The sequence below is a fragment of the Protopterus annectens genome, chromosome 10.part0, assembly GCF_019279795.1.
Source record: "Protopterus annectens isolate FY-2018-M chromosome 10.part0, PAN1.0, whole genome shotgun sequence".
In the NCBI taxonomy this organism is placed as follows: Eukaryota; Metazoa; Chordata; order Ceratodontiformes; family Protopteridae; genus Protopterus; species Protopterus annectens.
In genome coordinates, this window is record NC_056744.1 from 204,916,977 (window position 1) to 204,933,412 (window position 16,436).

At 44.8% G+C, this 16,436-nt stretch overlaps 1 protein-coding gene across 1 annotated transcript in view; it reads left to right on the top strand.

Moving 5' to 3' along the window:
* LOC122813030 (A-kinase anchor protein 17A-like) overlaps positions 1 to 15,766 on the top strand; it is a 190,813-nt gene extending 175,047 nt beyond the window's left edge. Inside the window, exon 4 of the mRNA XM_044085140.1 lies at positions 15,442 to 15,766. Coding sequence (XP_043941075.1) covers positions 15,442 to 15,751 — 310 coding nt within the window. The 3' untranslated portion in view covers positions 15,752 to 15,766. The remainder of the gene's footprint in view (positions 1 to 15,441) is intronic.
* The last annotated feature ends 670 nt before the right edge of the window (positions 15,767 to 16,436 follow it).

A 16,436-nucleotide genomic window follows, 5' to 3' on the forward strand; every position in this document is an offset into this window, starting at 1 on the left:
ACGCCTGGTTGAGGGATCAGAATTTAGCTGAGCATGTGAAAACAAGGATTTTAGATGCTCCTTTACAATCTGATGTGTTGTTTGGTTCGCCTGTGGAAGCAGTTCTAAAGAAAATGGAAGACAAGGCTAAGTCTATGCAGACTGTTAAAGATTTTTTGCAGGTTCAGCCTCCAAGTTTAGTAGAAATTGGCCTACCAAGGGGTGGACATATCCTGCTTATGATTCCCAGTCTAGGGGTAGGTCTAGACATGGTAGAGGCAGAGCTCAAGGTTCTTTTAGGCCTAGAACAGGGAGTTCACCTGCTCAGTCTTCTGGTGAGGGCAGGGGTCAGTCCTTTCGTAAACAGACCCAATGACCTGCCTTTTCAGCTGCCAGAATCTTCTCGTCTGGCAGCACCTTTGGGAGGAAGGTTGGCACTTTTCAAAGAAAACTGGAGTTTAATTACCCAAGACAGATGGGTATTTGATATCATTCACCACGGTTACAGGTTTTATTTCCATACCTTGCCTCCTTTCAAGGGCATGCCAGACATTCCTCTTCAACAAAGGAAAGAGGCTCACAAGCAAATTTCTCTGTTGCTCCAAATAGGGGCCATTCAGCCGGTTCCTGTGCCAGAAAGGGGCCTAGGATTTTATTCTCGCCTGTTCCTAGTACCAAAAAAGGGGAACACGTGGAGACCAATTTTGGATCTGTCTATCCTCAAACACTTATCTGGACATTCCCAAGTTCAAAATGTTGACGTTACAACAGCTTTTACCTCTGCTGGGCAAAGATCACTGGATGGTAACTTTGGATCTCAAGGAAGCTTACCTTCATGTTCCTATCAGACTAATTTGCAGGAAGTATCTGTGTGTTCGAGCTGGGAATTCTCATTATCAGTTCTCTGCATTGCCCTTTGGCTTATCTACTGCGCCCAGAGTATTCACAAAGGTTCTGGCTCCAGTGATAGCTTTCTTCAGGCTAAAAGGAATACAAATCTATCCTTATTTGGACGATTGCCTGATTCAGGCTCAAGGAAGGACGTGCTTCTTCAGCATTTGGAATATGTGATAGCAGTGCTAAGATGCCTAGGGTATTCTGTGAACGAAATAAAGTCCAGTCTAGTACCCTCTCAAGACATGTGCTTTCTGGGTGTGAGACTGAATACAGCAGCCCAGATGGCCTTTTAACCCCGGACAAACAAAAGAGTCTATCCCTTTACTTCCATCAACTATCTCATCAGTCCGTGCTGACTGCAAGGACAGTCCTTCAAGCATTAGGGTTCATGGCATCTTGTATTCTGGTGCTTCCCAATGCCAAACTGCATATGAGGAAGCTACAATGGTATCTCAAAAATGTATGGACACAGCACTGCCAAGATCTGGACACTGTCATTCAAATAATACCTTGCATTCAAAAGGAATTTTTGTGGTGGGCTCAGGAATGTCACCTAAACAAGGGACTCTCTGTGACCCGGCCAGAGGCGAGTCAGATTTTAACGACAGATGCCTCAGACATAGCTTGGGGAGCTCATCTGAATGGAAAGTGGATACAAGACAAGTGGCCTGCCAGACTACAGCATCTACATATCAACATGAAAGAGATGTTAGCAGTCCAGTTTGCATTGAAGGCTTTCAAGGAGTTACTTCTTCCAGGGCAGGTGTTGATTCTAACAGACAACACAACTGTCATGTGGTACATCAACAAGCAAGGGGGAACACATTCTTATCCTCTATGCAGGCAAGCAATGATTTTGTGGGAGACTGCGCTCAGCTTGCAGCTTACTCTTCAAGCAAGGTTTCTACCAGGAGCACAGAACTCCTTAGCAGATGTGTTAAGCAGGCAAATCATGGATCCCCACGAGTGGAAACTGGATCTTCATGTATTTCAAAAATTGACAGTGTCATGGGGAACTCCAGACATAGATCTGTTCGCTTCTCCACTAAACCACCAGCTGCCAAAGTTTTGCACGAAAAGGTTTCATCACACAGCCTGGAAAGTGGATGCTCTTTCTTTCAGTTGGAAAAATCTTCATGTGTATGCCTTTCCACCTCTGCCTCTCCTCCCAAAGGTACTCCTAAAGGTCAGACAGGACAAGCCAAGGATGATTTTGATAGCTCCAGATTGGCCTCGGCAGCACTGGTACCCATTACTGAGGAGTCTAGTAAGGAAGCCTCCATGGCCCTTACCTTTGATTCCACACCTATTGTCTCAGAAGGACGGGCATCTACTCAATGTCAAGCTTCACTCTCTTCATCTAACAGCCTGGCATATTCTGTTTTGAACCATAGCAGGTCTCCGCTTCCTCAATAAGTTTTGAATGTGATTATGGAAGCTAGAAGACCTAGTACAAGGAAAGTGTACGCAGGAAAATGGAAGAGATTTTTATTTTGGTGTGCAGCAAAGGATTTGGATGTTTCTGAGCCAAATTTGAGTGTGGCTCTTCAATATCTTACTGTGTTATTGGACAAAGGTTTGTCTTTTTCTTCCATTAAGATTCATGCTGCAGCAATTTCAGCTCACTATGATTGTGACCCACCATTGTTTTCTCATCCTTTGTTCAAGCAATTTCTTAGAGGGGCAAAGAATATAAGACCCCCACGTAGAGCTCCTACTCCTGCTTGGGACCTCAATTTTGTGTTGGAGAAACTCACTCTACAACCTTTTGAGCCTGCAGCTACTGCTGAATTGAAATATTTGTCATGGAAGACTGCTTTTTTGTTAGCCATTACCTCTGCAAGAAGGGTGTCTGAATTGCAGGCCCTTATGGCGGTTGAGCCTTTCCTGATTTTTCATAAGGATAGGGTATCTTTACGTACTAATCCTTCCTTTATGCCTAAAGTGGTTTCTAGTGTGGCTTTAAACCAAACTATTCATTTGCCTACTTTTATGCAGATCCCCAAAATAAGGGGAAAAGATTTTGCACACTTTAGATGTACACAGGCAGTTGCGTTATTATTTAAGCAGGACTAAGGATTTTAGGCAGTCTCAGCAGTTGTTTGTTTCTTTTGCTTTGAGTTCTCAGGGTAAGCCTGTGTCAAAACAAACTATTTCTAAGTGGATTGGGTTTTGCATTGCATTTTGTTATTCCCATCATGGCAAGGAGATTCCAGCTGGGATTAGGCCTCATTCCACTAGGGCTACTGCCACTTCAACAGCATTTCTAAGGGGTGGCAACTAAGGATATTTTGGAGGCAGCTACTTGGAGTTCAGTGCATACTTTCTCTAAGCATTACCACCTTCCTCTTTACTCTAAATCTAGGGCTGGTTTTGCCACGGCTATTTTGCAGGGCATGTTGTCAGCTCCTGCTTCCTTATGATTTGCCAGCCTCCCTTACCTCTGCTTTGGGATTCTACCCAAGTGTTAGGACTGCAGCAATGTGGTATGAAGAACATAGTACAGTTTTGTACCTACCATAAATGTAGATGTTCGAAGATCCACATTGCTGCAGTCCAATTTACCCTCCCTCCTTCCCCTCTGTGTTTAGGGGGGATTGTGTGGATGGGGTTATACTCTTGTAAATTTGTATATATTGTATATATATTTGGTGCAGGAGTGTGTGGTGTTTTTTGGTTTTAGCCTTATCTTTTTAGGGTCTTCTGACATCTGGGGCAAGAAAAGACTGAGGATATGACGTCGGTCATGCGCATTTGTACCCTGACGTCCTGACATCAGATTAATGCGACGTGACCGACGTCAGCCATATACTTTGGTATTCGGGCCGACTGGGACAGCGGACTACCCAAGTGTTAGGACTGCAGCAATGTGGATCTTCGAACATCTACATTTATGGTAGGTACAAAACTGTACTTTCATACAAGTGGCCACAAAAACTGTGCTATCTGCAAGACAAATACTGCAAGCCTTGGGGTTCATGGCCTCCTGCTTCTTTCTAATTCCATATGGAAGGCTGCATATGAGGAAACGACAGTGGTACTTAAAAGGTCTATGGAGTCAACATTGTCACAGCCTGGAAACAATGATTCCTGTCATACCTTGCCTACGCCTGGAATTCCTATGGTGGGCAGAGGCCTACCACCAAAACAAGAGACTGCCATTCACACTACCCCCTGCCACCCAAACCCTAACTACAGATGCATTAGACTATGCATGGGGGGCTCACCTCGCAGGGAAGTGCATTCAGGGCAAATGGAACCCAAATCAAATGCACCTACATATCAATCAAAAAGAAATGTTAGCTGTACAGAATGCTCTGACAGCCTTCAAGGACTACATTCATCCAGGACAACTAATGGTAAAGACGGACAACACCACGGTTATGTGGTACATAAACAAGCAGGGGGTATACATTCTTACCCCCTTTGCAAACTAGCCATGGCATTGTGGAACACAGCCTTGAGCTACCAAGTGCACCTACAAGCTCAATTCCTGCTAGGAAAATTGAATACACTGGCAGACGGACTAAGCAGAAATCTCATGGACCCACACGAGTGGAAACTGGAACCACAGATTTTCAACATGTTGACAAGCAAATGGGGGAGGCCAGACTTAGATCTATTTGCCTCCCCCCAGAGCTACCAGTTGGACAGGTTTTGCACAAGGACTCCCCACAAAGAAGCCTGGAAAGTGGATGCTCTGCCCTCCTTCAGTTGGAAAAACCTATCGGTCTACACCTTCCCCCTCTACCTCTGCTCTTCAAAGTTCTGCTAAAGGTCAGACAGGACAAACCAAGAATGATTTTGATTGCTCCAGACTGGCCACGCCAACACTGGTACCCACTCCTGTGCAGTGTGTGTCGCAAATCTCTCCATAGCACCTGCCTCAGACCCCTTCCTTGCTGTCTCAGCAGGAGAACCAAATTCTGCACCCTCAGCTTCCAACATTGAACCTTGCAGCCTGGCTAATCACTTAAACTCACCCTTATCATCCCTCAGCAAACCTGTGATGGATGTCCTCTTGGAGGTGAGAAGGCCTAGTACTAGTAAGTCTTATGCTGACAAATGGAAAAGATTCCGTGCCTGGAACCAATTTTTAGGGATGAGCATAGCAGCGCCCAATTTACCTCCGATTTTGCATTACTTAACTGAGATGCTTCACAAGGGCCTGTCTTTTTCCTCTATTAAAATCCACACTTCAGCTATTTCAGCTCACTATGACACAGAACCACTCCTCTTCTCTCACCCCCTGCTCAAGCAGTATCTCAGAGGGGCAAAAAACTTGAGACCACCCAGGAGAGCTCCTACCCCTGCCTGGGACCTTAACTTTGTTTTGGAGAAGCTCACTGTACCTCCTTTTGAGCCAGCTGCTACTGCAGACTTAAAATGTCTTTCTTGGAAAAAAAGCCTTCCTTTTAGCAATCACTTCAGCTAGAAGGATATCTGAATTACAGGCCCTTATGGCAGTGGAGCCTTTCATCATCTTTCATGCGGACAGGGTATCTCTGAGGACCAATCCATCCTTCATGCCCAAGGTGGTTTCCAGTGTGGCTTTTAATCAGTCCTTTCATTTGCCAACCTTCTTTCCCAATCCACAGAACAAAGGGGAATGGATTCTGCATTCCTTGGATGTGCACAGACAACTTAGATTATACTTGGACAGGACTAAATCTCGAAGAAAATCTGAACAATTGTTGGTAGCATTCGCAGCTGAGGCAGAGGGGAAGGCTATTTCAAAACAAACCATTTCTAAATGGATAAGCCATTGCATTAATTTCTGGTCTAAGCATCATGGAAAACCTATCCCCCAGGGGATCAGATCTCACTCCACCAGGGCTGCATCTACTTCTGCAGCTTTTCTCAGAGGCATTCCTACCAGGGATATTCTAGAAGCTGCTACCTGGAATTCTGTACATACTTTCACCACGCGTTATTTACCAATTTTCTCCAAATCCAGAGCTGGTTTTGCCAATGCTGTCTTGCAGGGCCTTTATAGCTAGCCCTAATGTTGTATAATCTCCTCCTCCCAACCATAGCTTTGGAAATATACCCAAATGTAATGACTGCAACAGTGAAACACAAAGAACATAGTACAGTTGTGTGCACTTACCATAAATGTAGATGTTCAAGTGTATTCACTGTTGCAGTCCTGGTTACCCTCCCTCCAGCCCCCTACTTTTCTCTGGCTATGCCTCTACTTTCTTTTACTATGCTTAAAAGCCTTTTTGGTGTATTTGCTTTTGGTTGGAGGTATATTTTTGTGTTTTTAATTTTATTTGCTCCCCATTAGGGTCACCTAACATCTGGGGCAAGAAAAACTGGTAATGGCATCAGATGCATGTTTTATACACCTGACGCCATGGAAGAAGGGACCGCAACTGACGCAGGACCCAAGACTTTGTTAATCAGGCCGACTGAGGGCACTCTGCTAGCAGATTGCTCCAAATGTAATGACTGCAACAGTGAATATACTTGAACATCTACATTTATGGTAAGTGTACACAACTGTACTTTCCATCTCTCCTGCCATACCAAGCTTTGTTATTCCCTCCTATACTCTGGCAGTGGCTAGACCTGGGGGTCATAGATCTAGGCCCTCTGTTGGAGAGAATGAAAGGTGTCTACTCCAGAATTTTCCTGGTGCCAAAAAAGAGCTGCCATGTTAACCAGTATTGGAACTGTACATTCTGAATACTTTTATCAAGGTCCCCAAATTCACGATGCTCCCCCTATAGACATACTTTTTCTTCTGACAAAGCACTGCATTATGGTGACCTTGACCTTGAGGGATGCATATAATCATATCTCCACTGTTCATCATTTTAGGAAATATCTGAGATTTGTTGTCCCTGGTGTGCACTCTGACTTGCGTTTTGGGATTGCCCACTGTGGCTTGAGTGTTTATCATATGCCTTGCTCTGGTAGTAGCTCACTGCCAGACTCTCGGCATTCACATTTTTCCGTACTTGGACAACTTGCAGATCTGTGCAGAGTCTGTAGCCAGGTGAATCTATGCAGAGTCTGTATCCAGGTGCTTTAAGTATCTAGAGAAGGTATCACCTTACTCTTCCAGCTAGGGTTCAAGTTGAACCTTCAGAAGTTGGTCCTGTGACCCTTGCACAGACTAGTCTTCATGGGATGCTTAATCAACACTAACAAAAGAATAGCCTTTCTTCCCAAAGTCTAGGTCCTGCCCTACCAGACTATGTTTCAGGAATTCTCCAGGAGGAACATCACCTCGGCAAGAGAATTTCTAAAAATTCTACATCTGATAGTGTCCATGATTCTTAAGAAATGACTGGCCCATCTCCACATGAGGAAAATTTGGTGGTATGGATGAAATTGCTGGACCCAGAACTTTATTCTCTGGAAGCCCAGTTGCCAGTGCTGGACTTCATCAGATGAGAGTTACAGTGGTTGAGAGTACAGCCGAGTATCGGTCCAGGACTTCCTTTCTTTCCACCTGTTCCAGCGTAATCTGTTCAGACAAATTCGTCTGACTTTGCGTGGGTAGCTGTGCCAATGGGAGTGCAAGTGTAGCCCACTTGGAGACCCAAGGTTGCATAGATGAACATAAATATCCAGGAAATGTTAGTAATGATCCATGCCTTCGAATTCTTTCACCATCTTTGGACTCTGGGTGTGGTTACAGACAACACCACAGTAATGTGGTACCTCAGTAAATGAGGGTGTACAAGGTCTTACCCTGTTGTGGGCCAGTTGGCAGTGATGGCCTGGGAGCTGTCTTTACAACTTTCTCTGACTCTTCAGGACATTATACATCTCATCCATGTAAAATACTGTGGCCGACAGATTAAGCATATCCTGGGCAGCCACGTAAGAGTGGCAGTTCAAGGCAGTGGATTTCCAGGATGTAATCCCAGATGTGTGTAATGCCTCAACTAGATCAGTTTGCCCCGTTCAGAACAGACAACAGGAGAAATTCTGTTCCAGGCATCTCTACAGCCATGGTTGGAGGACAAAAGCATTCTTGCTCTGTTGGATGAGAATATTCTCGTATGCATTTCCATCCATTCCACTGATTCACAAGGGACTTCTTAAGATTCAGAAGGAAATGCCAAAGGTTGATGTCCTTCAAGGATGCATCTGCAGTCATAACATATGGGTTGTCCTGCTTCAGGCAGCCCTTCGGTCGGCCGGATTCCAAAGTCTGGGTCTGGCCTCGGCTGATGTCGCACTTCACCCGACGTCATAGCTCCTGGGGTATAAAGGCATCAGCCGACGCCATTTTCCTCAGTCTTTCTTGCCGCGCGGTGCCCGAAGCAGAAGCTGTTCGCAAGTGCCGGTCGGTCAGATCCAGAGATTTCAGCTACTGAAGACTTCTAAAAAAGCTAAGTACCCCGTTGGGGACTCTTTCTTGCCTCAGCCGATGTCAGACAAAGTAAATAATTGTTTAACTTGTGGGAAACAAATACCTCATAAGGATTTCCACTCTTACTGCCTTCCTTGCTTAGGCCCAGACCACGACATATCAGCTTGTTTAGCCTGTGCTTCCTTCAACCGACAGACACTTAGACGTTGGTCGGAGTTTGCTGAAGAGGTTTTTGGCTCCGCTTTTGCATATAAAATGCCGTCTGAGACTCCGACTACACATTTAGCTAAAAAACTCAAGGAAAAGGACCGACACTCGCGGCCCGCGGTTCGCTGAAACCACGGTTAGGCCTACATGAGTGTCTCTGTTTCGCTGAAACAGAGACCTCGGTTCTCCTTCGCCGAAAGCATGCCTCCGACAACCGAGGCCACACAGGCCCCGGCTGAGTCGGCTACAGAAATTCCTACTGAAGAAGCAGGCACACAAGATTTGTCTGACACCATTCCGTTGGACATCTCTACTCCTGCACGTGGGGCAGCTAGACCCCCTGCTTCTATGTCTATCAAGGCCTTCTCCAGGGCTAAAGCAGCTAAACTTTCCAAGGCCTTACCTACAAAAGCTCCCTCTCACAGACCTACCTCAAGTTCTCAGATTCTCAGCCTTGCTGAGGACCTTACATCTCTGATCAGGGGATCCCAACCTCACCCAGACAGGGCCTCACAGCCCCCTCCTGAAAAGAGGCCTAGGACTGAACCCCCTGAACCTCTCTCCTCCTGACTATTCCGCGGATGGTTCAGATTTATCTGACCATCAGGAAGGACCATACTCACCTTATGAGGATTCTGATGCAGAAGACTCCATTCCTTCTGCCTCCCCTCCAGAAGAATTTTCATTTGGGGAACCTCTACACTCAATGAGGGAACACTTCCAATGGCAGGGTCAGGATTTTTCTGATTCTAGGAAAAGGCTAAGGACTTTTTTACACTTACCACAGCATAGGCCTTTAGCCATACCACCTGTACTATCAGTTGTTGATGATGCATACAATGATGCCAGTACTGCCCCTGATTCTCTTCCCCCGGCCCCTGCCAAACCTGACAGATACTACAGGGTCCCAGATTCTCACTTCCACTTGTATAAGGCCCATGCTGCAGACCCAGAAACCATTTCTCAGGGCCCTAAAGGTGTTGCAGCTGCCTCTGCCAAAAACCCACTACCATCTGAAAGAGAATCTAGAGCTTTAGAGAGATGGGGTAAAAAAGTTTATACATCTGCTACTCTTTCTGCCAGGGCTTTAAACTGTCAATTTCACATGATACAGTACCAGGAATTTTTGTTAGATCAACTGAATAAAAAGCTGTTCTCTCCTGAACCTTTAGACCGTAAGTCCCTTCAGGATTTGGTACACAACTCACAGCAGGTCAGTAATCATTTCTTAAAATGTGGCTATGATGCACTGGAGGCTTCATTTAGATCAGCTATGACTGGAGCAGTGATTCGAAGGCATGCCTGGCTAAAAGAACAATCCTTGCCAGACCATGTTAAGTCTAAACTCCTAGATGCCCCTATGGAGAAACAAAGTTTATTTGGCTCCCCTGCACAGGAGGTTCTAAAGAAAGTGGAAGAAAAAGCAAAATCTGTCCAAACAGTCAAGGATTTTCTGCAGGTCCAACCTCCGAGGTTCAGCAGAAATTGGCCTTCAAAGAATTGGTCCTTTCCAGACACCTCCAGAGCACAGAGGGGCAGAAATAGACGCCCAAGAGGCAGAGGTCAATCAAGGGGTGCCTACAGGGGTCATCAGTGGCAACCTGCCAACCAGAGAAGTGCCGCCACAGCTGCGACTGCAACCACTTCCACAGGACAGACACAATGACTTGGCTCTGATTCCGCCTACCAGGGAACAACTGGAAGCACCCTTGGGCGGAAAGCTAGCTTTATTTTCAAAAAACTGGCATTGCATTACAGGAGACAAATGGACTTTGCAAACAATAGACAAAGGCTACAGGTTTCACTTCCACACTCTACCAAAAAAGAGAGGAATGCCAAACCTTCCACCAAGCCAGAAATCAGAGGCTCTAAAACAAATCATCAGCTTACTAAGGATGAGAGCAATAGAAAAGGTACCATCTATGGAACAAGGCCAAGGATATTACTCCAGACTATTCCTTGTACCAAGAAAAGAAAATCAGTGGAGGCCTATTCTCAACTTGTCCGCACTGAACACATATCTCATTGTTCCAAAATTCAAGATGCTGACCCTACAGCAACTTCTTCCCATGTTGGGCAAGGAGTCTTGGCTGGTGACTCTAGATCTCAAGGAGGCATACCTGCATGTCCCTATACGACCAGATTGCAGAAGACACCTCAGATTTCTTGCAGGATCAGAGCATTATCAATTCTCAGCATTGCCCTTTGGCTTATCTACTGCGCCCAGAGTATTCACGAAATGCCTGGCATCAGTAATTGCACATTGCAGGCTTCAGGGAATTCAAATCTACCCATACCTGGACGACTGCCTAATACAAGCGGACAACAAGACAAAAATAATAAAGGATTTGGCCTATGTCATACAACTGCTGCAAGCCTTGGGATACACAGTCAACATACAAAAGTCAAGACTAGTGCCATCCCAAAGGATAACATTTTTGGGTGCAGAACTGGACACAATAACTCAGATGGCTTTTCTCACAGAAGCAACTACCAGTCTACTTCATGGCATTAACAAGACAAACTCAGCTTACTGCAAGGAAAGTCCTGCAGGCCCTGGGTTACATGGCATCCTGCATAATCTTGATCCCACATGCCAGGCTGCATATGAGAAAATTACAGTGGTACCTAAGGAATGTATGGTCTCAACACAGACACAGTCTAGAAGCCCTGATACCAATCATTCTATGCCTGAAAAAAGAATTCCTGTGGTGGGCTCAGGCCTGCCAGATCAACAGAGGATTGCCTTTCCACGAACCACATCCAAGGCAGACCATCACCACGGACGCCTCAGACCTAGGCTGGGGGGCACACATGGAAGACAAGTGTATCCAAGGCCTATGGTCCCAAGACCAGCTGAATCTACACATAAATCTAAAGGAGATGCTGGCATGAAGCATGCAATCGAGGCATTCAAATCATTCCTCCAGCAAGGACACCTGCTGATAAGGACGGACAATACCACAGTCATGTGGTACATCAACAAACAGGGAGGCACACATTCATACCCTCTATGCCGGATGGCAGTGGACCTGTGGAACTTAGGCCTGAATCTCAACATCCAACTGCAGGCCAGATTCGTACCAGGAAAAGAGAATTCACTTGCAGACAGCTTAAGCAGAACTACCACGGATGCTCACAAATGGATGCTGCATCCAGACATCTTCAAAACCATAACAAAGAAATGGGGAATGCCAGAGATAGACCTGTTCGCCTCCCCACTCAACCACCAACTGAAGAAATTCTGCTCAAGACTATACCACCCACAAGCCTGGAGGGTGGACTCCCTTTCTTTCAGCTGGAAGGCCCTGACAGTATATGCCTTTCCACCTCTCCCATTGATGTACAAAGTTCTACTGAAGATCAGAAAGGAACAGCCAAAGGTAATTCTGATAGCTCCAGACTGGCCAAGGCAGCATTGGTACCCGCTACTGAGAAGCATGTCTCGGACGAACTCATGGCCTCTACCTCTATGTCCTTTACTTCTAACGCAGAACAACTACAAGACCCTGCATCCAAACTTAAAAACGCTGCAGCTTAACTGCTTGGAAAATTGCATAAAACAAAACCAACCTGTTTTATCTCAGAGGGTTAAGGACATTATCCTGGAGGCTCGCAGACCCTCCACAAGGAAAACCTATTCAGCCAAATGGAAGAGATTCCTCATTTGGAGTGCAGCAAAGGGAACAAATGTCACACTGGCAAACCTAGCACACATCCTAGAATACTTAGCAGAACTGTTCCACAATGGCCTGTCCTATTCTTCCATTAAGATTCATGCATCAGCAATTTCAGCAGAGTACAACATGGAATCCTCCTGTCTTCTGTCATCCTCTCCTCAGACAATTTTTGAGAGGGATCAAAAATGTAAAACCTCCAAGGAAACCACCTCTGCCTGCATGGGATCTCAATTTTGTGCTAGAAAAATTAACACTTCCCCCTTTTGAACCAGCAGCAACAGCAGACTTACAGTTCTTATCTTGGAAAACTGCCTTCCTGCTAGCAATCACTTCAGCAAGAAGGGTATCTGAGTTACAGGCATTAATGGCAGTGCAGCCTTTCCTTATCTTCCACCAGGATAGAGTGTCTCTGAGAACCAATCCTACTTTTATGCCAAAGGTGGTATCCAGGGTATCCTTGAACCAAGCTATTCATTTACCTACATTCTTCCCTAACCCACAGAACAGGGGGGGGGAAACTACTACACATCTTGGATGTACACAGACAACTGCGCTACTATCTGGACAGAACTAAGGCCAGCAGAAAAACTGACCAGCTTCTGGTAGCATATGCAACAGGAGTGCAAGGAAAAGCAATTTCAAAACAGACAATCTCAAAATGGATAGGAAATTGCATTCGATTCTGCTACTCATTTCATGGAAAGACAACTCCTGAAAATATCAGGCCTCACTCCACAAGAGCTACAGCCACCACTACAGCTTTCCTACGAGGAGTGGCTACCAAAGACATTTTAGAAGCTGCTGCTTGGAGCTCCGTGCATACATTTGCCAGGCATTACAATCTTCCTTTATACTCCAGATCCCGAGCAGGTTTTGCAACTGCAGTTTTACAAGGGATCTACTACACCATCATTATCTTAGTGCCTCCTCCCCCAGTTTGGCTATGGTATTCTACCCATATGTTATGACTGCAGATGCATCCTTGAAGGACATAGTACAGTTTTGTACCTATCATAAATGTAGATGTCCAATAGGTATGCATCTGCAGTCAGGATTACCCACCCTCCTTCCCCTCTGGTATTCCTAGGGTACTTACCCCTCTCTTAGCTAGCTGGGGGAATCTATTATGGTGTATTTGTTTGTATGTATATATGTATATGTACTTTTTGATTTCTACTGTTTGGAATTTTCTACTTTTATACAAATTTAGCCTTCCTAGAGGGCACCTGGCATCTGGGGCAAGAAACACTGAGGAAAATGGCGTCGGCTGATGCCTTTATACCCCAGGAGCTATGACGTCGGGTGAAGTGCGACATCAGCCGAGGCCAGACCCAGACTTTGGAATCCGGCCGACCGAAGGGCTGCCTGAGGCAGGGCAACCCATATGTTATGACTGCAGATGCATACCTATCGGACATCTACATTTATGGTAGGTACAAAACTGTACTTTGTGATGACTTCTGGCCCTGGCGAAGAAGTTTTCTAAGTGGTTCCTAAATGGGAATAGAGGGTCCCTTGAGGTTAACATCCCTCTTGGATTGAAATATTTGTATGAGGTACTTCAGCATGGCTTCTCGTATGTGTCCAGTGAAGTTCACTTAGCATCCATCGTAGCTTGTCTGCCTTTGGACCTCGCCCCCACCTTCTCTTTTGATAAAACAGCTCTTGAATGATGTATTGTGTATGAGACTCCCTCGCAAGCAAATTCTTCCTTAATGAGATCTCAGCTATGTTCTGAAAATAATTGACCTTGCCACCTTTTGAACTGGCTGCTCAGGCTGATCTGAAGTTCTTAATGTGGAAAACTGTTTTAGTTATTGTTCTGACATCTGCAAGCGAGTATTTGAGCTATAAGTTCTCATGGCAGGACTTAACCTGATTTCCACAAGGGATAGGGTTGCGTTACATACTGACTCCTCTTTCATGCTTAAAGTGATCTCAGGATTTACTCTGTCAGGCTGTTAACCTGCCTGAACCTAAGAATAAGTGAAAAAGCATTCTTCTTACCTTGGATGTGCATTGACAGCTCAGGTACTACTTTGATGGAACAAAACCCCGTAGGAATGCTGAAATTCTGTTTATTTCCTACAGAGGGGCAAAGAAAGGTTAGCATGGCTCCAATCAAACCATTGCATGTTGGTTGTCCTCTGGAATTGTTTTTTTTTTTTGTAACACCCACCATGGCAAGGTGAATGCAGGCAAGGTAAAGGTGCATTCCACCAGGGCCTTTCCCTTTTCAGTAGCATATTGGAACATAGTGGACTCTAGAAGTATTCTGTAAGCAGCAACGTGGTCCTGTAGCCCTACTTTTATGAAGTTCTACAAGCTGAATGCCTTTTCGAGGGCCATTTTTCAGGAGCTTCTGGACCCTTATACTTCCTTCTCCCAGGTTGGTATGCTTTGGGAATCTACCAGAATTCCAGTAAGCTGGTGTTTTCCCTCTATATTGGATATACATGATTTGGTGTTTGGGTTGCCATTGAGCGCAGCTCCGCACCCTTTGTTGTATGTGTCTATGTGAGATATTTTGGTGTTGGAATAGTAGGTGTTCGCAAAGCTTGGGTTTCCACTTTTTCTTCCTGCATGACCCTAGAAAACGGAAAGGGTCCTGTCCGTCTGACTGTAAGGCAGTTCCCAGTATTGTTGCAGATAAGTAGGACTTACCCAAGTTTACAAACAAAAAAAATCATAGGCAATCATGCAGTAAAGCTAGAAAGAACCACAACCACTGCTTTCGAAAAGATGAACACCTCTGTAGGAAGAACTGTTAGCAGTGTATTACCATACCAACATTTTTATTTTGTAAAACATTTTATAGATAAAAACATGATCCACAACTGTTTAAGCACTTTCTTCCTTTTAAAATGAATAGGACTTCATCAGAACCAACTGGATTGCAATGAGAAACAATTTATAAGTTATCCATTCACAAGAGATGCTGTCCGTAAAGAGACAAAACTCTGCAGTTGATTTTGTAAACTAACCTCTGTTTTCTAGGCGGATACCAGCCACAACCATGGTTGTTTCATACACAACTGTACTTTATGGGGATTTATCTGCTGTAGGTTTGAGGTTTTGTTTTGATATTTTCAGTGTCAGTATTTTGATGTGTCTGCATTATGAGCTGTTGGTATTTTGGTGTATGTATCTGTATGTGCTTGCATTTTTGGTGTGTGTATTTATTATAAAGTACTCATGTATTTCATTTTTTCTTATTATTTTTATATACTGCTGTGCTGAGGCTTATCTCTTAATTTGACATTTTTTAGGCATTGTGATATTTTATCAAAAAACTGGTGCTGTTGGGATTGCTTGCTTGCTTATTTATTTTACTTTCTATATCAGGAAAAGAAAAGAACAGGAAGACCATGAAAGGGAAAAGAAAAGAGTGGATAAGGTTAAAAAAAAGGAGCAAAAGCATAAGGATAGGGAAGGCCGTAAGAGCTTGAAGAAATTCCATAAGCTGCAACCAGGGGAACAGAAAAAGCTGCAGAAGAAAATAGCACTGGAAGAAAGGAGACTACTTCTGGCAAAACGAAATCTAGAATCCATTCGGTTGATTGCAGAACTGTTAAACAGAGTAAAGGTACAATATATTCTTTGTTATTTCAAAGGCTTTTTACATTATGTATGTTGGTGTCTATGCTACATGTAGAACAGATGTTTAGAAATATTAATGGAGAATGTGGTAAATGTGTGGAACATCCTTCACGGTAGTAATACTTTAAGGAGAACAAAGTCTAATATGAGGCAGATTTTGCAGTTTTGGGCTAGGCATTGAAAAATGATACATCTCCTCATTAGCTGTAGGATGAATGCCATCACGTGCTAGGTAGCTTGGTATCTGAAACCTTGATAGGCTACCGAACTTCTCCATTTTACCTATTCTTGGTGACCTTCCTCTCTAGATATTTTTTGTTTTGCCTGCAACTAGGCACTGAAGAGAAACTGTCCCCAGCTACAGTAATTATTTGTCTTTGCTCCTTCTGCAGCTTGATTGGTTTCGTTTTAAAAGAACTGGTTTCTTTTTAAAAGAATGGTTATTTGTCCAGTGCTGGGCGGCCACGGTGGTGCAGTGGTTAGCATTGCTGCCTCACAGCAAGAGGTTCTCCGGTTCGATCCTCAGCTGGGGTGCCTTCTGTGCGGAGTCTGCATGTCCTCCCTGTGGTCGCGTGGGTTTCCTCCGGGTGCTCCGGTTTCCTCCCACATCCCAAAGACATGCTGCAGGTGGATTGGACACTCTAAATTGGCCCTAGGTGTGCGTGTGAGTGTGCCTTCTGTGGAAGGTTGGGCGCCGGGCTGGCAACTCGACACCGTAAAACTCCACTGCCATTCAATGT